General features: G+C 47.8%; 1 protein-coding gene across 1 annotated transcript in view; it reads left to right on the top strand.

Moving 5' to 3' along the window:
- MDN1 (midasin AAA ATPase 1) overlaps window positions 1-22,262 on the top strand; it is a 1,740,009-nt gene that overhangs the window by 1,529,700 nt on the left and 188,047 nt on the right. Inside the window, exon 85 of the mRNA XM_069235499.1 lies at window positions 4,116-4,257. Within this exon, the coding sequence (XP_069091600.1) occupies window positions 4,116-4,257 (142 nt within the window). The remainder of the gene's footprint in view (window positions 1-4,115; window positions 4,258-22,262) is intronic.

Below are 22,262 nucleotides of genomic sequence, written 5' to 3'. Positions count from 1 at the left end.
ATGTGCTCTTTGCAGTAGGCATATAAACCTTCTGCGCTTCTTTATGGCACTAAAACTGCCACTAGACAAGTCAGACCCTTTTCCCCCCAGGGAAACCACACACATATTGACAAAAGTGATGTATATATGACAGCCAACCACCTGAAACTCAACTCAAGCAAAACCGAAATAATCCTCTTTGGCCCTCACCAAAAAAACCTGGGACCCCCCATGGTGGCCCACCACGCAAGGCCCTGCACCCACCCCCGCCAACTACGCACGCAACCTCAGCATCATCCTAGACTCCTCCCTCTCTATGACCCAACAAATCAACGCTCTTACCTCCTCATGCTTCAACAAACTCCGTATACTGAAAAACATTAAAATGGATCCCCACAGAGACCAGAAAAACTGTCACTCACGCACTCATCAGCAGCAGGCTTGATTACAGAAACGCCCTCTACGCCGGCACCACTCTAAAACTCAAGTGCAAACTACACGCATCCAGAACTCAGCAGCACGACTCATCCTCGACCTCCACCGACACGAACACATCTCTCCACACCTCAAATCCCTCCACTGGCTCCCCATTAACAAAAGGATCACCTTCAAGATCCTCATCCTCACACACAAATCACTCCACAACACAGGCCCTGCCTACCTCAACGAGAGTCACCTTCCACACCCCCACACGAAACGTCCGTTCAGCTGACCTCTCTCTCACCTCTGACCCCCGCATCAAACACACCACCACCGGGGGCAGATCCTTCTCCTACATTGCACCCAAAACATGGAACGCACTCACAACCCACATTCGCAAGACCCAAAACCTACTTCTTTTCAGGAAGGGCCTCAAAACCTGGCTTTTTGAACAGTGAACCTCCTAGCCCCTTTCCCTCCCCCCCGTCCCCCCCCCAGCGCCTTGAGACCCTCACAGGTGAGTAGCGCGCTTTATAAATCTCTTTGATACAGATCTACCAATATATATATATATATAAATATATATCTACATAGATATATCTATAGATATATCCATGTACCTAGATATATCTATCTACATAGATATATATATATATAGATATATACATATATTTTTTTTTAGTTGTTGTATGGTTTCCTTGGGGGCCAAAATGGCCCCCAGGGAAACCCTACAACATCTAAAAAAAAAAAAATTGCCACGGGCGACCCCCTGTCATTTCATTGTTTTTATTTTTATTTTTATTTTTTTAACTCCCCTGGGGGGGGGGGGGGGCGCGATTGCGCCCCCCCCCCCCCCCCCCCCTCCCCTCCTCCCCAGGGGGCACCTACCTTTTTATTTTTTTCAGAAAATTATCCGGGGGGGGGGGCGGCCCGTTTTCCGGGGGGGGGGGGGGGCTGCCCCCCAAAAGTGAAATCCCTGGTGTCTAGTGGGGTTTCCTGGCCCCCGATCGCAGCTGTGCTGCGATCGGGGGCCAGGAAACCGTTTCAGAAGGCCTCATAAGAAAGGGGAGACTCTCCCCTTTCTTACGAGGCCTTCTGAAACTGTTTCTGGCCCCCGATCGCAGCACAGCTGCGATCGGGGGCCAGAAACAGTTTCAGAAGGCCTCGTAAGAAAGGGGAGAGTCTCCCCTTTCTTACGAGGCCTTTTCAAAATGTTTCCTGACCCCCCCGATCGCAGCTGTGCTGCGATCGGGGGAGCCAGGAAACCTGAAAGTGTTTCCTAGCCCCCGATCGCAGCACAGCTGCGACCGGGGGCCAGGAAACACTTTCAGGAAGGCCTCGTAAGAAAGGGGAGACTCTCCCCTTTCTTACGAGGCCTTCCCGAACGTGAAAAAGGCCGTTTTCCCCATGAAAGCAGGAAGCGTCCGCAAGGCTGCTTCCTGCTTTCATGGGGAAAACACCTTTGCAACGTCAGCGCGCCTCGCGGCGCGCTGACGTCACAAAGGGGCGGGTGGGGTGCGGGGGGAGACACGGTAGCTTCCGTGTCTCCCGGGGGGGAAAAAAAAATAAAATTTATTAATGCCCTTCCTGGTGTCGGCCACTGGTCGTGACCCGCACCAGGGAGGGTGTGTGGGCGTCGGCCAGTGGCCGACGCCCGCACCTAAGCGGTTAAAGGAAAACGAGATGCATAACAAAAACGAAAAATGAAACGTTTTCGTTTCATTTTTTCAGAGCAGGCAGTGGTCCGCAGGACCACTGCCTGCTCTGAAAAAATGTTTACAGTGACATTCACAATGGGGAAGGGGTCCCATGGGGATCCCTTCCCTTTTGCGAAAGTGTTAGCACCCATTTGAAATGGGTGCAAACTGCGATTGGTTTGCGTTCGCGGTCACAAAACAATCCTGCATTGCACTGCGAGTTGCAATTAGGAAGGGAACACCCCTTACTAATTGCGAGTCGCAAACCCGTTTTGTGATTCGGTAACCAGGTTACTGAATCGCAAAACTGGGTTTGTGCATCGCAATGTGCTTTTTGCATGTCGCAAACAGCGAAAGTCGCTGTTTGCGACATGCAAAAAGCTACCTACATGTGGGTCTTGGTCCCTAATTAGGTCTGGTGTTAACAAAGACATTTTGTTTTTATTAAACTTCTATTTCTCTCTCTTTCGGCTGGCTTTACTGTGAGCGATCGCATTCTGCTCTTCCACAAGGAGCATATTGCCACACAAAGTAGTTTTGTTCAGTGTCAGGAAATACAGTGGCAATGAGTGACGTAACGAAACTGGAGGGTGCCCCTTTGCAAAGAACATGGAGGAGCCCCCTCTCCAGACTCACTCAGGGCAGGTGCTGTGCTGGAGGGGCACCCCGGAGGGCGGCTGCGGGGCCTTTGTTATGCCACTGGTGGCAACGTGTGCTTTAAGAGTTCAAAAACTTTTTGGGGGGGTTTTGCCAATGTTTGTTACAATGTTGAGGGCCTGGTAGCTCCCACAACAATAAAGTGTTACAAAAGCCATGTCAAAACAAGACACGCATTGATGAAACTAAAAGACTTATAAAAATATGTCAGATCAGTTGGCTTTGTCAGTGTTTGTTTATTTTCATGCTTCCCATAATCGTGTTGAAAATGGTTACACTGATTTTCCATTAGAAATATTTTTGGGAAATACTAGCATGCATCAACACATTTTACTAAATGACACTTCATTTGCATATAATCAGAGAGCATTCTGGGAGCATTATACTTAGCCTCTTAGCCTAAACTTTTCAAACATGTGTGTACACTTTTTTTTTTTTTTGTACTGGAACCAACGTCAGTAGTGAAGTGTGACCTTAAAACATTTATTTACAGCACTCACCCTAATAATGAAGGCTTTCAAATAATGAACCATAAATACAAGTTCGAACAGCATTATCTTTTGGAAACCCATTACCTCAACTGCAGAGAATTCCACTCTCTGTAAACAGGCAGCCAAAGGGTTTGTAGGTTGGGCCTACTTGTCCCAAGGACAAAGTAAACATAAAAACTTGTTGCCCTTGACCCCAAACAAGATGTCCTGGGCGACGGGCGATAAGAATTCCACATCCCTGGGGCGATAGGAATTCCACATCCCTGTGGCACGGAGGCCCTAGTACCACTCCTGTAGACTATCATTGGCACTTTGTACCTTTTGGTGCTATAGTCACCTAAATCTTTAAAAAGTTATTCCTCTGGTTCCCCTTAATGGATTTCTGTTGTTTTTGTCCTCTTTTACTCATTGCATTTTACTATTTATTTAAAATGTGGTTGTCAAGTTTTATTGTAATTTGTGTGACTTTTTCTACTGCGTATTCACTGCCTAAATATTTACGTATTGCCTTTGATTGAAGCCTGACTGGTTGGTGTCTCCTTCTCAGGGATTGGACATGTTTATTTTTATCAAATTTGTGTACCGTCTATCAGGTTGTGGCCTTATCTCCGAGGTCGATACTTGTTCACCCCAAATTAATAATCCACTTTCCTAATGATTATAAATAATGTAGGACATCGGTGAGGGTGAATGTTTTGCAGCTGTAAGTAGATGAAAGGTGCGCCAGTAAGATATGTGGCATTTGGCGTCTATTTTATTTTTAATTATATGGACAATATATTGAACAGACATACCTTGGGACATGTTGATTAATGTTTGGATACATTTGTAAAAAGTTTAATGTACAAGTCTTTTGCTTTCACTTGTCAAGGTGGAGGACAGTCACCGTCAAGGTGAAGAAAAGGAGAAAGAAAAGGCCGATGAACAGCCGGACATAAAAGCAGAGGATAATGCTATTGAAATGTCAGAGGACTTCGATGGAAAGTTGCATGACGGGGATCGGAAAGAAACAGGTACATTTCTTATTCAAAACATAAGATAGCCCAAATTAAATGTCATCGCCAGATTTAGCCACTGTTTATCCGCCCCCAAACGGGGGATGTCACGGAGGTCAGCAGTTAATAATCTTGAATTCCAGTCAAATTTGTGGACTGATCAATGCTCCGGTTGGTGCTGCTCTGGTTGCAATTACAGGATGGAATGAAATGGATTTATATGTTTTTCTTGGCCAAACTTGAAGTCTGACCTTCATAAATTCCTTGTCTTTGAAAAATGGGAGGAAGATGCAGAGAATAAGGCCTTCTGTAAATGGTATTGCTAATTTGTACTATAGTTATGTTCAATTATGTAATAGTAATTACAATGTACGTTCCCATTTTATTAGTATTCAATGTAAGATACACATTTTAAAACACGGATGCATATACATTATATCATGTTATTTGAATGTAATTCTCCAGGGTAGTTGGAGATAATGTTTTTTCAGAAAGCCCTGTGTTTTTTTTAAGTGTACCCCTTCACGGTCCACCTCCCCTATCTTACATATTCAGCTGGCAACTGCTGTATTTGGTTTTGGAATCACCACTGGCACAATCTCTGTAGCCACTGCATCTGTTAGTGATTTTTCCAAAGACGTTCGCCCTCCTGATGTTTTCTAGGTAACAGGCTCATCAGCTGGTGGATGAGTCTCAGAATAGGCACTTGGCTACGGAAGAATACCATGGCAAGTTATATGGCTTTAGATGCTGATGTTGTGACGCGTGGTGATGATGACAGCACTGAGGTGAGCAGTCTTCTCCCTCCTGCAAGTGGCCTAGATATCTCCCTTGTGGTGGACATTGCGCACTGTTTACCTCCTCACTGGGAGGAGGTGGTGTCATTTAAAGCCATCTTGAGAAAGGCTGCCAAGATTCTGGGGCTGCCTTTAACTGTAGAGGATAACAAAACAATCATTCTCAATGAGATTTTACAGCTAGCATCATCAGCCTCAGATCACTTATTCCTAATTACGTATGCTTTGATGGACCGCAGTAAAGTTGCTTGGGGTAATTTAATTTTATGCATCGGCCATAAACTGTAAGGTCACCTGCTGCCATCACCCAAAATTCCTTCCATGTTCCATGTTATTGAGTGTGGTGATGCAGATTACTCCCAGGGTCAGGCAGGGAGATAAAATAGGCCCGGCCATCAAAATAAAAGTGCCCCCAATTAGTGAAATAGAATGCTAAAAAAAAAAAGTGGCCCATGTTTGCAAATTGGGGCAGTTTTGAACTTGTAAAGGTATGCTCAATAAGTGTTTTGCAAAGTAAAAAAGACTGCATGGATTTGTGCTTGCAACAGACAATGTTTGTTTTAACATCACTTAAATCGACAGTAAAATTGCACCCAGCAGATCATAAAACAGGCCCACAAGCTGCCAAATAATGGTCCACACACTGATCTGTCAGACCAACCCATCAGTTACTGCCTGATTGCTATATATGCCTGGTCAACCCTGGCTACTCCCTGCTCTACTAGAGCATTGGCCCCAGACTCTGAATCAAATTAGATAAAGGTCATGGCAGGAAAGTTTTTAAATCTGGGATCCTCACTCTGAGAATACATTTTGGGTAGTGTCTCAGATGGTCATGCCTAATTTTCCAAATCATTTGTGTGACGATATCTGATAAGAGACTTCAAGTTGTAGTTTGAAGTCCCCCAGGTCTCAGTTCTGGTCCAGAGGTTTTCCTTGAGCAGTACCCCTGCGCGCTGTTAGGTGGCATCAATCGGCTCTGTGTCCGTTGTCTGCATCATCTGCGTTTGGTATGATGTTGAGGGTCCTATGTAGGCGCCACACTGGCATGCAAGATCTTGTAATTGTGCAATGTCAGTGACGGACCACGGCCCAGAGTCTTGCTACAAGTGATGGGCCATGAATTCAAAGGCTTTGCGGGAGTGGTTGCTAAATCTGATGGCGGCCTGGTGCTCCACTCCGCGTTAGTCCCATCTCGGTCATGAGGAAGGTCTTGGGATCGGTCATAGAGCCCACCCCCCAACAAAATCTTCTTTGTCCCATTCCAAGTCCTAGGGATGTTCGGGTAAGAAGGCGGCCAAACATTCTTTGACTTCCCCGCGTCTGCCGCCTGATGAGACGAGGGAGAGGGAGCGTTGTCACTGGAGTCCTCCATCTGCGGAGCCTGCCTCCTGGCCGGCTTCCTGCAGTTTCCTGGACTCAGAGCCACCCCTACCCAGCTTTGAGCTTTTTATAAGGCCATGCGTCTCATCTTTGGGCAGTCTGACTCCATCCTCATTGCCAACACAGAGCTGGATGGGCGTCATACAGCGCCAAATCCAGTGGCGGCAGGGGCCTTCTCCCTTGTGTCGGATCCTGAGCCCTATTATTATAGGCTAGGGTACAGTGAGAAAGGGGAGGAGTCACTGGACCCTTTAAAATACCAGCTGCAAGACCCCATGGGCTGGCGTACGGACCTGGGCGAAGCCAGTGGACTGGATACCTCCCCGGAACCTGGCTCGCGCGCTCCCTCTCTCTCTCCCTCTCTCTCCCTCTCTCGGTCTCTCTCTCTCTCTCGGTCTCTCACTCTTTCTCTCTCTTTCTCTCTCTCTCTTTCTCTCTCCCCCCCCCCCTCTCACACTCTCTCTCTCTCCCCGGCTATGGAGGAGGGAGCTTTTTTATTCAGTGGTGGTGCGAAGAGCGGCTGAGTTGCCTATGCTGGCAGATAGGATTAACCTCCTGACAGAGGTGCTTCAGCCAGGGGCTTATTCCACTGAACCCCATCTCCCCTTTAATGAAGCTCTTAGAGATGTCCTTCTGGGTACTTAGTCCAAACCCAGCACAGGGCGTCCTGTGAACAGGGCTATTGCCTGCAGCCATCGCCCTTCCCTGGGTGACCCAGGTTTCCTGACGCAACACCCCACCCCTGAGAGCTTGATTATCCAAGCCTCCACTTCCCAGGGCTGGTTTTATTCTGCACCCCTGGATAGGAAATAGGCTGGATACACTTGGGAAGATGTTTTCTTCCGCCAAGCTGGCATTGTAGTCTGTGAACATTGTATGTCTTTTGTTCTGTTATTCCTATACGCTATGGGATATGGTTGCACAAGTGCTGCCACAGATCCCGGAGGAGGCTCGGGCTGTGCTTTCTCAAGCAGTTGTTGATGTGAGAGATGCAGCGAAGTTCACGATTCAATGTTGGCTGGAAACGACCAACTCACTGGGCAGAGCAGTTTCATCTGCAGTGTCTCTTAGGCACTACCCCTGGTTGAGGGCATCTTCTTTTCAGGGGATATCCAGGAAGCCAGCAGTCTGGCCATTGTACTGCCGCACTCCCAGCGGCCTCCAAACCTTCCTAGTCTGACACTTCTCCACCAGGGACAACTCGGAGGCAGGATCCTCCATCATCTGCTCTGCTGGCTGTCCATGTCAGACAGGAGGGTTTTGCAGATAGTCCAAAGGGGCTACTTGCTCCCCTTTGAGACCACCTCTCCATCCATGCCATCATCCCACGATCGAATGACAGAGGATCATTTGGCTTACCTGTGAGGAGGTTATGGCTCTCTTGGCAACGGAGCCATAGAGAGGATCCCGGTGCCAGAAGTAGGTCGTGGTTGTTATTCTTGCTACTTTTTTGTTCCCAAAAAGGACAAGGGCTCCTGCCCTGTCCTAGAATTTCGGTCCCTCAGTCTTTCTCAAGAAGGAGAAGTTCTGAATGCTCACTCTGGCTCATGTCGCTGGAGATTGGACTTGCAGGATGGCTTTTTTCATATTCCCGTCATGCCTGCCCACTGACTTTACTTGTGGTTCGTGGTAGGTCACGACCTCTTTTAGTTCAACATGCTCCCAATTGGCCTTACCAGTGCCCCTTGGGTGTTCACCAAGGTGGTGTTGGTGATTGCAGCTCATCTGTGCAGGTCAGGGGTTTCAGTCTAACCCCTACCTTAACGACTGGCTGTTGAAGGCTGGCTTGCCTCACGCTGTTGTCTCCCACCTCCAGAGTACAGCAGTAATTCTACATTCTCTGGGGTTCACTATAAACGTGCCAAAGCCACACCTGACTCCCTCTCAGATGCCCCCTTTCATCGGAGCTGCTCTGGACACAGTGCAGTTTCGGGCTTATCTTCCCAAGCAGCAAATCCAGGATATTCAGGCTATGATATAGCTGTTTCAGCCTATATCCTGGATTTCGTTGAGTGACTCTGAGCCTGCCCGGCCTCATGGCATCCTGCTAGTGACTCATGCCAAATGGCATATGCGGGCTCTGCAGTGGGACCTGAAGTTCTAGTGGGCACAGCATCTGTGGAATCTCCTCGACATGGTTCCAAACTCGGAGGGAACAGCGCGAGATCTGCAGTGGTGTCTAACAAATATCGATTCAGCCTGAGGCAGATCCCTCTCCCTTCCCTGACCAGATCTGGCAGTAGTGACAGATGCGTCGCTCCTGGGATAGGGTGGCCACCTGGGAGAGGCAGAGATCAGAGGTGTCTGGTCTTCGGCACAGTCCGGACTCCATATCAACTTGTTAGAGCTCCTGCCGATCATACTGGTGTTGAAAGCATTTCTTCCCCCTCTCAAAGGCAAGGTAGTGCATGTGTTCACGGACAACACCACTGCTATGTTGTACTGCAACAAGCAGGGAGGGGGGGGGTCATGGACACTTTGTCAAGAGACTCTGCGTACTTTGTCAAGAGACTTTGCGCTTCTGGACGTGTCTGGGATATCGGGGCATTTCTACCAATAGTTCAACATCTGGCGGGCAATATGAACGTCTGAGCGGTCAAACTCAGCCGACAATGCTTAGTCGGTCACAAATGGAGTCTCCATCCGTAGTTGGTACAAGGTCTCTTTCAACAGTGGGGAGAGCCTGGTTTAGATCTGTTAGCCTCCGCAGAGAACATGGAATGTCAGCAGTATTGCGCCTTGGAATTTCCAAGGTGACAATTGTGGGAAAGAAGCACCTTTCTGGCATACTTAGCCCCAATTTTTGCATGGTGTCAGTACGTTTACACTGTAGTACACTGAGATCCTGCTACCCAGGACCCCAGTGTCAGTGCCCTCCCCCTAAATTGAGTTGGTAAGTAACTTTTACACCCCACAATTGGCATACTGGTGCACCCATGTAAGTCCCTAGTATATGGTACTCAGGTACCCAGGGCACTGGTACACAAGGGGCTGCAGCATGTATTGTGCCACCCATGGTGGCCCATGCAAACTGTTGCCATTGCAGCCTGTGTGAAATGGTACATGCACATTTCACCCCAGATAAAAGATTTGCCTTATATCATGGTCACTGCACTCTGACCCTATGTCATGCCTAAAATACACCCTACTGCTGAAGGGCAGGGTGTATGGTTCTCAGTGTGAGGGCACCTGTGCATGAGCAGAGGTGCCCCTACAAACCTCAGACTCCATTTTCTAGGCTTTGTAAGTGTGATGAAGCTATCTTAAGATATGTAGTGGACACTGGTCAACTAAAGATGTCCATCTACATAATGGCTTTACCAAACATAGGCAGGTTTGATATCAAACATGTTGGAATCATGCAACTATTCTGATTTCAGTATCAGTTGAATGATCCCATATACTCTGGGAGTTTCCCTCGGGGATCCCCCATATTTGCCTTTAGAGCCTTTAGAGTCTGCATGCCAGCCTGTATTGCGACCAACACCAAACACTGTTCTGCCCTTCAACTGTTGAGCAGAACTTGGGCCGGGGAAGGCAGATCAAAGGATTTCCTGTAAAAAAGAGGTGTGACCACCTCTCCTTTAGAAGTTGGTATCACTGGGCGCCACCAGACTGTTTTGAAAGGCACATTTGGTGCCCTCCTTGCATAAACCCGTTTACTCCAGTGCAGGAGCCCCCAGCTCCTGTTCTGGAGTGAAACCACATAAAGGACAGGGGAGTGACCAACCCCATGTCCAGCCCCTCCGTTAGGGAGGTACACAGAGCTCTGTCAGGTGGCCACTTGATTCTGCCATCTTGAAAATAAGATGAGCAGGGGCCCCTGAGATCATCTGACTTGTTAAGCCAGCTGGATGACGTCCCTGACTCCCCCTCTGATAGGTAGGTCACTGCAGTAAGTGTCCAACCCCCTTCCTGGTTTACTTAATGGTGCCCCTGGAGGTAGGTCCCCAAATTCATCTGCAAATCTTTAGGAATTGTCTGCAAGTCTCCTCTGCAAGACACTTATGCAACCTAGACTCCGGAACCTCTGCTATTCTTTGCTGGAACCATGAGCAAGAATATAACCAGTAGGAGGGCTCCTACTGCAACTTTGTTTCCACATCTGCAACCTCCGTGGCTATGCATCCTCCAGAGTCACAAGGACTCTGCCTACACTTGGGATGCAAAAGGAATCTCATTTGGGGTGAAGGAGTCACTCCCCCCTACATCTGCAGGCACCTCAACACTAGCGACCGGTTTCTGGATCCTGCTGTTCCACAGCACTCTTCGAGGCTCTGCAACACAGGTGGTGGTTCTGTGGCTCTCCAGAGGTTTGCAACTTCTTTGCAACCGAGAAGTCTGTGGTCCTTTGCTGGAGCTGCCTGGCCAGCACCCCTGTGCACCCTGTCTGTTTGTCATTGCAAAGGCTTGTTGGCTGTCCAGTCTGGAGAGCTCCAAGAATCCTCAGCCTCCAGCACTACACAGCTCCAAGAATGATGTCTTCTCTGCAAGTCCTTCGACCCAGGCATCCCTCATTGCTGTGCTGCTGAGGCCTCCCTGCAAGACTCTGTGTTGTCTGCCAGAGGTTCCACCTGGGGGCTCCAACAATTCCTGCTGGCTCTCCTGCTTGCTGAGGGCTGACCCTGACCTATCTGCCAAGGTTGGGTCACATGGACCTTGCAGGTCCCCTCATATTCTGCAAATTCCATGCAACACTTTCCTGCATTTGCCAAGACTTGGTGGTGGTCCGGCTGACCATTGACCCCCCTCTGCAGTTTGACGATCAGTGTGGGACAGCTCGTGGACCACTCCTGGGACCCTCCTGCATCTCCCGGACTCCACTGCTGCACTTCTTCATCCACCAACCAACAGGACAGCAGCTCCGAGAAGGGTGGGCATTGCCCTCCTGCTCCGCCTGGGCACCTCCAGGTGGTCTGAAATCTGTCCCCTCTTTCCTTAGGTCCTCTTCTTCAGGAATCCACACCTTGGTTCCACTGACCTGGTCCATGGTCACAACGGCAGCTGGACAACAGAGGTCCCCATTGACTTCAGCTGGAGGTTCCAACACAACTTCACCCCATGCACCTGGGCTCCTTGGCGTAGGTACATCACTGATCAGGTTATCCACAGGTGGGAGCACTATCCAACCTCCCTTGTCCCAAAGGGTTTCCTGAAGGTCCTCTGGGAAAGGTCATAAAACGCGAAAAACTCCAACCACGACTTCCCCTTGTTCTCCTATGAATACTGACCCGGGATTACAACTCTGCACACCTTTGGGGTTTTAGTACTCTCCCAGTCCTAAGAGTCCTTGGGTGGTAGTGTGAGTTGGAAGCAATTTTTGCATTCCATTTTTGTAGTATATGGCTTGGCCCCCTCACAGGGGCCCATGTTATTTTCTGCCTTTACTTACCTGCTGCTAAGTATATTTTTGTAGGTTCATATCCTCACTTAAGAAATATATAAAAGTTACTTCTAGAGTATGTGTTACAATAAATATAACATACTTTTCTAAAACTGGTGTAGTTCTTTCCTGTGTGTACATCACTGACCGACGTGTGTTGTATTTGCAACTGCTTTACACCCTCCTGAATAAGCCTTAGCTGCTCTCCACAGCTACCCTTTTGAGAGCTCTGGTTATCTAGAACCTCCTACACCATCACTAATGGTTGCCTGGATTCAGTACAGGGTGCCTCACCTATAGTTGTACACCATATACTGAGCTAGTCTCCTACAGCAATTGCTCGGTGATGCTTTTCGTCTCGAGTGGAACTCAGGCCCCCTGTACGCCTTTCTGACCATACAACTTTTGCCCCAAGTTCTCAAGAAGATCAGGAACGACAGGGCCCAAGTACTCCTTGTTGCACCGGACTGGGCATGAAGAGTCTGGTATCCCGAGCTACTGAGTGTAGCCATCGATCTTCCAATCAGACTGCCCCTTCAGGAGCATCTTCTGTCGCAGCAGCAGGGGAGGGTTGGAAAAAAATAATGGCATGGTGCACAGACAAGTCTGTTGACCCCTTTTTTGTCCCTCTTTCTGAGGTTGTCTTCTTTATACTTTCTCTGACCTAGCAGGGTTCTGCTATGAACACATTCAAATGTTACTTATCTGCTATCTCTTTGTTTTTGAGTTTGCATGATAAACCTTCTTTGTTCAAGTCTCATGTTGTTAATAGGTTCTGTAGGAAGCGGGCTCTCTATTGGGTGCACAAAAAAGAAGTACACCATGCAGAGAGTCCAGTGGATCCCCAATTGGTTTGTGGAGGCAAAGGTAGATGGGACTAATGCTCTATTTTGAGGTAGTGTGGGTGAGCAGTTACGCTTATCAGAGGGTAGTGCTAAGCATTTGTTGTATTCACAGAGACAATAAATGAGACACACTCAAAGAATCAATCCGAGACCAATTAAGAAAAATATTTCTTTTTATATATGTTTCAAACCTAAGAACTTTGTAATTGGGTAAGTAGAATTTTAAGCATAAATACTATGCAGTTTCAGAAATCAACACTTAGTGCATTTTCCAGAGTCCTCTCAATATTATCCTATGGAGGAAAACAATGTTCAGCAAACACAGGGTTAATTACGACTTACTTGGTCGAGCTCAGGGAACAAAGGTAAGTACTGGGTACTGATGAGAAGCACATCAACAGGTCACACCGAGCAGCAATGGGGCGCCCAGGTGCTGGGGTACATTAAGGCTTAGGGGGCCCATTGGTTCTTTATGGGAGTTGGACTTAGTGACAAACATGCCGCGTGCCCTGGCTAGGAAGCCAGACATGCGCAACAAGCAGGTAGCTGGACTCGAGAAATCTACTCGCTATGGCGAGTAAGATTTAACCAGGATGAACTATTTTTAGGGCCTTCTCGTCCGTTCTGGCAAGTTGACAAATATCTGGTGTTCTGTTCACTCACAAAGTGGGTTGAGGTTATTTAAAGGTCTAGGTAAAAAATCAGTTTGTCTTACTACATCTACTTTTCTCCTCTCGGACTGTGAAATTGAATGGTGTAAACAGAACTGTGTGACATTCTTGCTGTGCTAAGTGTGTGAAATGAAAGGTTGTAAGATTTCTGGCTTTTTTTCTAACCTTGAAATAGATAATAAGTGAAGTGTACACACATTTGAAAATATATTTCAATAGTTATAAGGGCACATTTTTGTAATTCTATGTTGTGAATAAGATATTTTTAAAGAGTGAAACAAATTAGAACACCTTTGTAGGTGATGTGCAAATGTAAAATATTTTTGCTAAAACCTAATTGTTTATGGGCTATATAGTTTTATCAGTAAAACTGCATGTTAGTGGGGGGGTTTGTGGCCTTTTAAACTAAAAATGTGCTGCCTGTAAATGACAGTGCACTACCAAATCATGCTTTAGTAATGTATTTATCAAAAGTGAGTTTTTAAACATGAACTGGGAAAAATTCCTCCCCTTGCCCCGATGACAATGCTGTTAGTGTACTAAAAAGGGAAGCCAGGGGTCATGTGTATCCTATATGCAGGCTCAATCTTATTATACAATAAGAAAACATTTAGTCTAGAAAATGAAAAAAGCCTTTTTGTAAAACAGAAATGGTGAACTCGCATATTTGAAGATGCTCTCAAATGAGAAATTGAAGGAAAAGGCAGCTCCCTAAAACAAAATATTTGCCTAGGATCACACACTTTGAGACTAGTTTACAGGTCAAGTACATTACAGCTATGTCGATTAGATTATTTGTGTTACTTGACCAGCAGGTCCAGTAATATTTTTATGATTTTTCGAGGCCTGGGTAGGTAGTAGTCTTGGGGTGCTTAGTGACGTAGGTGCACCTTTGGTCCTTTTTCCAGAGCCCAGGTGCGACAGATACTAGGGTGTCCTTAGGAGTCTGGTTTTCTTGTCCGGGAGTACACATGGTCAGGGGGTCCTTTTTGTTGAGGCTGCAAGTCATAGAGGAGTCCGGCAGGGGTGGGCCCAAAGTGGACAAGAGCTCTTATGAGCCGGGTGACGTTGTTTGCACCAGTGACCCATTTTACATGGCATCAGGGTGGTTGATGGAGGTGTCTGTTTTTCTCTGATCACAAGGCTGCAGGAGAGGGGGTCTGCGTGCAAAGGCTCTAGGCGTCTCATGTGAGTCCAGGATAGGTAGGACAACACTGGACTCGGTCTCTGGACAGCAGAGTAACCGCGTTGGCATTATTGGTTGGCTTCACCTCTGGTCATGGACGTGTGGTGCAGTGGTTACGTCAGGTCTTTGATATTCCAGCAGCTACATATTTTTTTCCTTGAAGTTTTTGTTGCAGAGCAGGTCCGCTGCTCACGGGAGACTTGAGTCTTTATGGAAGGCAGGATGAGTTGGCTTATAATCTGCAAGTCCCAGCGATCCATTTTGTTGGTTATTCCTTGTAGGAGTTTGGCTCAGTATATGGTGTACACCTACATGTGATGCACCTTGCACTTAGTCCAGGCAACCCTTAGTGATAGTGTTCGAGGCTTCCAATACCCCAAGCTCTCAAAAGGGTAGCTGTGGAGAGCAGCTAAGGCTTAGCAGAGGGTTTAAAGCAATTGCAATAACCACATCAATGAGATGCACACAAAAAAGAACCAAACCAAGCGTTTAGAAAAATAAAGTATTATTTATTAACACACAGACACTAAACTAACTTTGATATATCCCCTAACCGGAAATATGAATGCACAGAAATATACTTAAAAACAGGCAGGTACAAGCATATGATAACATGGGCCCCTATGAAGGGGGTGGGAAGGAACCATATTCGAAACACACATTTGCAATGCAGTAGGTCTAACATTTGTGAGTTAAAGCTATAGGTGTTGTAAATGACAATGTCTTTTACCTATGTTTTGGTTTGGAGTGTAGTGGATGTATGCCAGGTGCCACAACAGCCCTCTCAGGCCTGTCGAGGCAGGAGAGAGGACACAACAAGGCTGCCATCTTGGTAGTGTTTTTGCCCCATTCCTACAGACTGGCAGTGATACCCTAGAGATGCAACCCTTTCTAGTGTGTTAACCTAAACTTTTATAGTACCAAACAAGCCACATAAGAGACACCTTTACAGCATTTAACCTGGAAAATGAGGGGGTCAAAAGAGTTAGGAGCAAAGAAAAGGGGGCAGCCATATTTTTCTGTGTGTTAAACTTTTAAATGAGTTATTCCTCTACATTCGCAATACCAGCCTCCCTTTTAAAAACATTGATTGTATACAAAGAGAATAACAGTAGAAGCAGCTTAACTGAACAGGAGGCTTCAAATGTGTGCAGATTGGTGAAATAGAGCTTCAGCGGTAGCTGGGCCGACAGGATAGGCTCCAGAGGTGCAACATCTTTGACCTTGGGTCAGTGTTTTAAATGGAAATTCAGAAGGGCTGGTACTCTGTATCTATTTAAAGCACTGCCTTGGTGTAGGAAAGTGCAACTGTTAGCATGGTTACCCCCCACTTTTTGCCTAGTGTTGATGCCAACTTTGAAAGTGTGCTGAGATCCTGCTAACCAGGCCCCCGCACCAGTGTTCTTTCCCAAAAACTGTACCTTTGTTTCCCCAATTGACATAACCCTGACGCACAGTTAAGTCCCTTGTAAAAAGGTACCCATGGTACCAAGGGCCCTGTGCCTAGGGAAGGTCTCTAAGGGCTGCAGATTGGTTTATGCCACCCTGTGGGACCCCTCACCCAACACATACACACTGCCTTGCAGCCTGTGTGTGCAGGTGGGGAGAAAAAGACAAAGTCGACATGGCACCACTCTCAGGGTGCCATGCCCACAAACCACTGCCTGTGACTGTAAGGACTGCGAGCGTCACCCCTCTCAAGTCTTTAAAGCCCTACGCCAGCGTGCACTATACGGCACAGCTGCATGAGCAATATCCCCCTATAGTGTCTAAGTCCAATCTTAGACATTGTAACTGCAGTGTGGCCATATTGAGCATATGGTCTGGGAGTTTGTCATTACGAACTCCACAGCTCCATAATGGCCTTACTGAATACTGGAAAGTTTGGTATCAAACGTCTCAGCACAATAAACCCCCACTGATGCCAGTGTGGGATTTATTGAAAAATGCACACGGAGAGAGATGCCCCCTGTATGTTAGCCAAACTGCTAGTGTAGGACTGACCAGTCTGTGCCAGTCTGCCACTTCCAGACAATTTTCGGACCACATGGGATGAGTACCTTTGTGCACTCTGTGGCCAAAAACAAAGCCTGTCCTGGGTGGAGGTGCTTCACACCTCCCCCCTACAGGAAATGTAGTACCTGGCTGTTAGCCTCAAAGGTTCAAGCCTCGGATTACAGTGCACCAGGGCACTCCAGTTAGTGGAGATTGCCTCCCCCGGGACAAAGCCACACTTCTGGCAGTAAGTCTGGCGTGAAAATTAAGGAAAACAGGGAGAAGTGACCACCCAGCCAGTACTACCCCTATTGTGTCCAGAGCTGAGGTGACCCCCCTCCCTGAAGAATCCTCTTCTTGTTTTGGAGGACAGGGACCAATAGGATTAGGTTTGTTCCCCCGCCCCAAAGGGAGTAGGCACAAGGATGATGTAGCTACCCTAAGGGACAGTAGCCATTGGCTACTGCCCCCTGACCCCTACAACACCCATAAATCTAGGATATAATGGCCTCTCTTAACCCAGCTCACCAGATTCCTGGCGACCTACAAGAAGAACTGCTTAGATGAAACCCCCAGCAGAGAAGAAGGAAGATAACTGCTTTGGCCCCAGCCCTACCGGCCTGTCTCATGCCTACCAGAACCTGCAAAAGACCAGCGACATGTCCAGCGGGATCAGCAACCTCTGCCCAACTCCAGAGGACTGTCTTTCACCCAAAAGGACCCAGAACTCCTGAGGACAGCGGCTCTGTCTAAGAAAACCTGCAACCAAGGACTCCCACCTCACTCCGGATGCGTGAGTCATGACCCCTGTGCACCCGGTACCAACTGCCCGTGTCCAGGGGGGCCACCCAGCAGGAGAAGGTCCCCAGGCGATTGAAACAAGTGCCCACCCTGGGTTGACCTCTCTACCCCACCACGACGACACCTGCAGGGGGAATCCCGAGGACACACCCGCCCCCCCCCCCCCCCCCCAACCCCGACCGCAAAGTCCAGACCAAGATATCAGACGCCTAACGACAAACTGCGCCCGCTTCACCCAGGCTTTGGAGAAACCGACACCCGGTGCAGTCATGTTCAGCAGGCGACCCTCCTCCCTGTTCCTCTGGTGGTGTGCCCGAGCATTTGAAACCTGACGTCCTGTGCCGCTGTGGGTGTGTTTGGAGCCTTCTTGTGGCCCCTCCAGTGCTCCTCTGAGCCATGGGTACTTACCTGCAGGCAGGCCCGATTCCAAGTACCCCCTGTATCCATAGGAGCCCACGTTAAAATTGCTCATCTTTGACCTCTGCACTCGGCCAGACTCAGGTTGCTGGTGGTGGGCGTTTGGGGTTAACTTGAACCCTAGCCAGTGGACTTCCTAAAACCCGGAGACTGAGACTGAAACTGTGTTGTACTTACCTGTAAACTGATCTAAACCCCCCCGAACTGTTTCTGAAAATTGCACTGTCCATTTTTTAAAAACAATTTTGCCAATATTTCAAGAACTGTATTACTGATCGATTTCAAACAAAGTACTAGGGATACCTTTGTGAAATACAAATCTTTTAAGGTACTTACCTGCAACTTGAATCTTGTGGTTCTAAAAATAAACTAAGAAAATATATTTTTGTTATATATAAACCATTGGTCTGGAGTCCAGTCATTGAGTGTGTGCTGCTTCTATTGTCTGTATGTGTACAACAAATGCTTTGCACTACCCTCTGATAAGCCTAACTGCTCGACCACACTACCACAAAAAAGCGCATTAATATTATCTACTTTAGACTCTATTAAGCCTCTAGGGAACCCCTGGACTCTGTATATACTATATCAAAGTAAGATATAGTGTGCACAGAGTCAGTGTCCAGCACTTCGGTTTATAGTCTTATGATAGCCCTCGGCTCAGGAATGACACGGAGAGGCGTGGTGAAGCACTGAGAGGAGCACCGGTAGAAGCAGGAGTGAGAAAAGGGCCACTTGATAGGGTCAGAAAGATATTTGCTTGACCTTGATTTTCCATGTATTTGGTAACCACAGCAATCAGAAATAATGCATAGAGTTTGCATCAGATTTTGCATGGGAATTTAATGGAATGGTTACTTGAAGCCTGGGGATGGAAGGGAGGAGAGCAGGTTAAACATTACTGGACTGTGACAGACGATGCGTGGTTCATTATACACAGGAGTCCAGAGGGTTATGGGGAAGCACTCTGCGCTTGTGGCAGCGACTGGGGGGGGGGGGGAGTATTCGAGGTGATGCCTCTTCAAACGGTAAGCAGTGCTATTCAAGCACTGTTTTATACAGCGGTTCCAGAAGTGGCATCTGCAAGGTCACAGAAGCTGTGCAGGGAATGTAAACAAAGCCATGTCACCAGTAAATCATGAGAAAAGAAAGTGATGGACTTTGCTCCACTTCTATGCCCTATGATATACTGCTCCTCTCACTGTGGCACCCTTGTGTTAACTTCTTTGCGCTACAGGGATAGAAAAATGGTTGCCTCTACTAACTGAACTCCATTTGAAGAGGCCCAATTTACATCCAAAGGATAGATGTTTTTTTCTATCAAACTTGAGGCAGTGAAGTGCTTGAATCTGGAGTCATGACTCCTTTTCCACCATTTTGGACACAATACCTTTCACCATCTTCTTGCCTAGAACTAACCTATGTGCTTGGTTGGTAACCCTCTGGAGGTCATAAAGAGCATGTGCTATCCCCTAGTGTTAAGCTGTCCTCAAGTCATTTGGTCAATGCACCCACTGTAGAGGTTTTGACATAATGAGAATGTCACAGATTACAATCCTGACATAGCTGTTTCACCTCTGCAAGGTCGATTTAAATAATTAATAGCAATTTTATTTTTAAGAATGGCACCTGATTTGGAGAGCTATAAAATAGCAGAGGCCTGTATTACCGAGCGCTATATAAAAGATAACCGAGTTATTCCCAGACTGACCCAGCACGCACCAGACAAAGACCCTAGGGTGAGAGGATGTGGCTGAGGGCCCAAGCTGCCGACTTTGGAGCAGGGGAATACTGTTTGAGCCTCCGCACTGTCTCAACATCCTGTGATTTTGGGCAAATTGCTTAATCTCCCCTTGCTACCAAAAAATAAGTGTTCTTGTGTAATGTAACCGGTGCTCACGTAAAACACTGTAATACCTTTGTATCGAGTTTGCGCTACATAAAAACTGGAAAAAAAAGCGCTCCAATACCTTTGTGTCTGGTTCACACTTCATAAAACCGCAACATAGTGCCATGAACTCAAAGCGGCGAGGTAAAAGAAAGCAAGGGGGTACGGGGCATGCAGCCATGTGGCACAGGAGTTAACAAGCGACAGCAGAAGAAGGGTGATTGGGTGGTGGTACAAGCAAGAATACAGCGTAGGCAAGTGCTATTTAAGCACAGGCAAGTGCTATTTAAGTGTTATGAACGAAGCAGTAGGGTGCATGTACAGTGCCCCTGAGCTCAGCATTGTAAGCACACTGACTTCCATGAGCAGAAAACCAAAAAAACAACAACAAAAAAGTCCCTCAAAGAACAGATGAACAGGACAAAGCGTAATTATACAGTAGTAAGTCCCTTCTCCCAAAGAGAAAATGGAAGGACAAAGAGGCATGACTGACCAGTAGCAAGCAAGGATTTTTAAATTACACTGAAACGAACAAGGGAATTGCTTTAAGCCCACAGCAATAGGTATACCAAAAGTATACAGGAGCTCGTATACTTACACTCAACCTAAAAAATGGGTGAGTAAAGTCACAGCTGACCAAGACCGACTCTCAGGAATCCTAAGGACTGGGGAAGTACTAGAACACCAAAGGTAATTAGCATGAATTCCCCAGGAGCCTGTGTGCCTTGGTGTTACCTGGTGTTGGATGTCACATGGGGTAACTTTGTAAGTCCCGGTTAGGAAAAGGTTGGAAATAGACCCCTCCCAGCGGGCTCCAAGCAAACTATGTGGAACAAGGAAGGTTCAAGAATGCCTCCACCCGTGGATACCCAGAGAAGTGGAGTACCTACATCAGGGAGCCTAGGTTCATGGGGGTGAAGTTGTTTTATAATCTCCTGTTGGAAGTCAGGAGGGACCTCAGTTGTCCAGCTACTGCTGTAACTGTAGGCCAGGTCAGTGGAACCCAGGCATTTATTCTGGGCAACAAGCACCTGTGAAGAGAGAGGACAGAGTCCAAACCACCCGGAGGCGTCCAGGGGGTGCATGAGAGCAATGCCCACCCTTCTAGTGAATGCTTTTATGTTGGACGTTTGTCTTGAAAATGCAGCTGTGGCGTTCAGGCGATGCAAAAGGATTCAAAGAGTCATCCGCGATCTGTCCCACGCCGTTTTTCAAATGCAGAGGGGTCATTTGTCAGCAGGACCACCAAAAAGCCTTGGTAAGTGCAACAGTTGCAGTGCACAACAGTTCTAGTACAGTGGCAGGGGCCTACAGTCTCCCAAGTTGGTCAGAAGACAAGCAGGGCCCAGAGGAAGCTACAGACTCAGCACCTATGAAGCAGAGTCTTACGGTGTTAGTATTACAGCGAGCCCCACCAGCCGGTCAACGTTGGGTTGAGGTGCCTGCGGTTGCAGGGGAGTGACTCCTTCACTCCAAGGGAGATTCCTTTGTGCTTCCAGATGCAAACAGAGTCCTTGTGACCCTGGAGGATGCACAGCCTTGAATGTTGCAGAATTCTTGCAGGATCTGGAGAAACAAAGTTGCAGTGGGAGCATTCCCACCAAAAGCAGTCGTGTTTCGGTTCCAAAGCTGGCCAGCAGCGGTTCTAGAGGCCAGGAGCAGAAGTCGTCTTGCCGAGACTTCTTTGTAGAGTCTTGCTTGATGAATCTGAGGACCCATCCATGGGGGAACCCTTAATTAACCTTACAAGGGGGTTGGTCACTCTCAGAAGTGACTCACCTATCAGACAGGGCCAGGGACGTCATCTACCTGGCCCAACCCGCACAGAAGCTCCTGGGGGCCTCTGCCCATTTTGTTTTCAAGATGAGAGAATCAAGTGGGCACCTGGCAGAGCTCTGTGCACCTCCCTAGGGGAGGAGCTGAACAGGTGGTAGCTCCCCTATCATTCGTGCAGTTTTGCACCAGAGCTGGAACCAGGGGCTCCTGAAAAGGTGCAAACCAGATTATGCAAGGAGGGCACTAACTGTTCCCTTCAATGCACTCAGATGCGCCTTCCCCCCCCCCCCCCCCCCCCCCCTCCCCCCTCCCATCTCCCACCCCCCACTCCCCCTGCACCACATTAGACATTTAATACACAGAGGGAGGTGGTCAAATCTCTCCTTTGTTCTGCCTTCCTCTGCCTCAGCCAAGCTCACCAGCAAGAGGGCAGAACAGTGTCTGGGGTTAGAAGCAGCATGTGATGGTAGGCAGACCCCGTAATGCTGCATAGGCAGAACTGGTGGATCCTGTAAGGAACCCCCAGAGTAGAGGGAATCATACATCTAGCACTGGATTTGGTGTAGTTGCATGATTCCAACATGTTTGATATCAAACATGCCTAGGTTCGGAGACACCATTGTGTAGTTGGACCACTTGTGTTGACCAATGTCCCCAACATTACTTAAGATGGCTTCTCTGCACTTAGAAAGCCCTGGGAATGGAATCTGGGGTTTCTAGGAGTACCCTGCTCATGCAAGGGCACCCTCACCCTTGGGGGACATTCACCCTGCCCTTGGGCTAAAGGATGTACCAGAGGGGTGACTTAGTGTCTAAGTGCGGTGACCAATATATAAGGCAAGCCTTATATCTGTGGTGAAAGGGTGCATGCACCCTTTCGC

This window comes from Pleurodeles waltl, chromosome 5 (assembly GCF_031143425.1).
Source record: "Pleurodeles waltl isolate 20211129_DDA chromosome 5, aPleWal1.hap1.20221129, whole genome shotgun sequence".
NCBI lineage: Eukaryota > Metazoa > Chordata > Amphibia > Caudata > Salamandridae > Pleurodeles > Pleurodeles waltl.
Note: the sequence above shows the minus strand (reverse complement) of the source record. Positions and strands in the feature narration are given on the sequence as shown.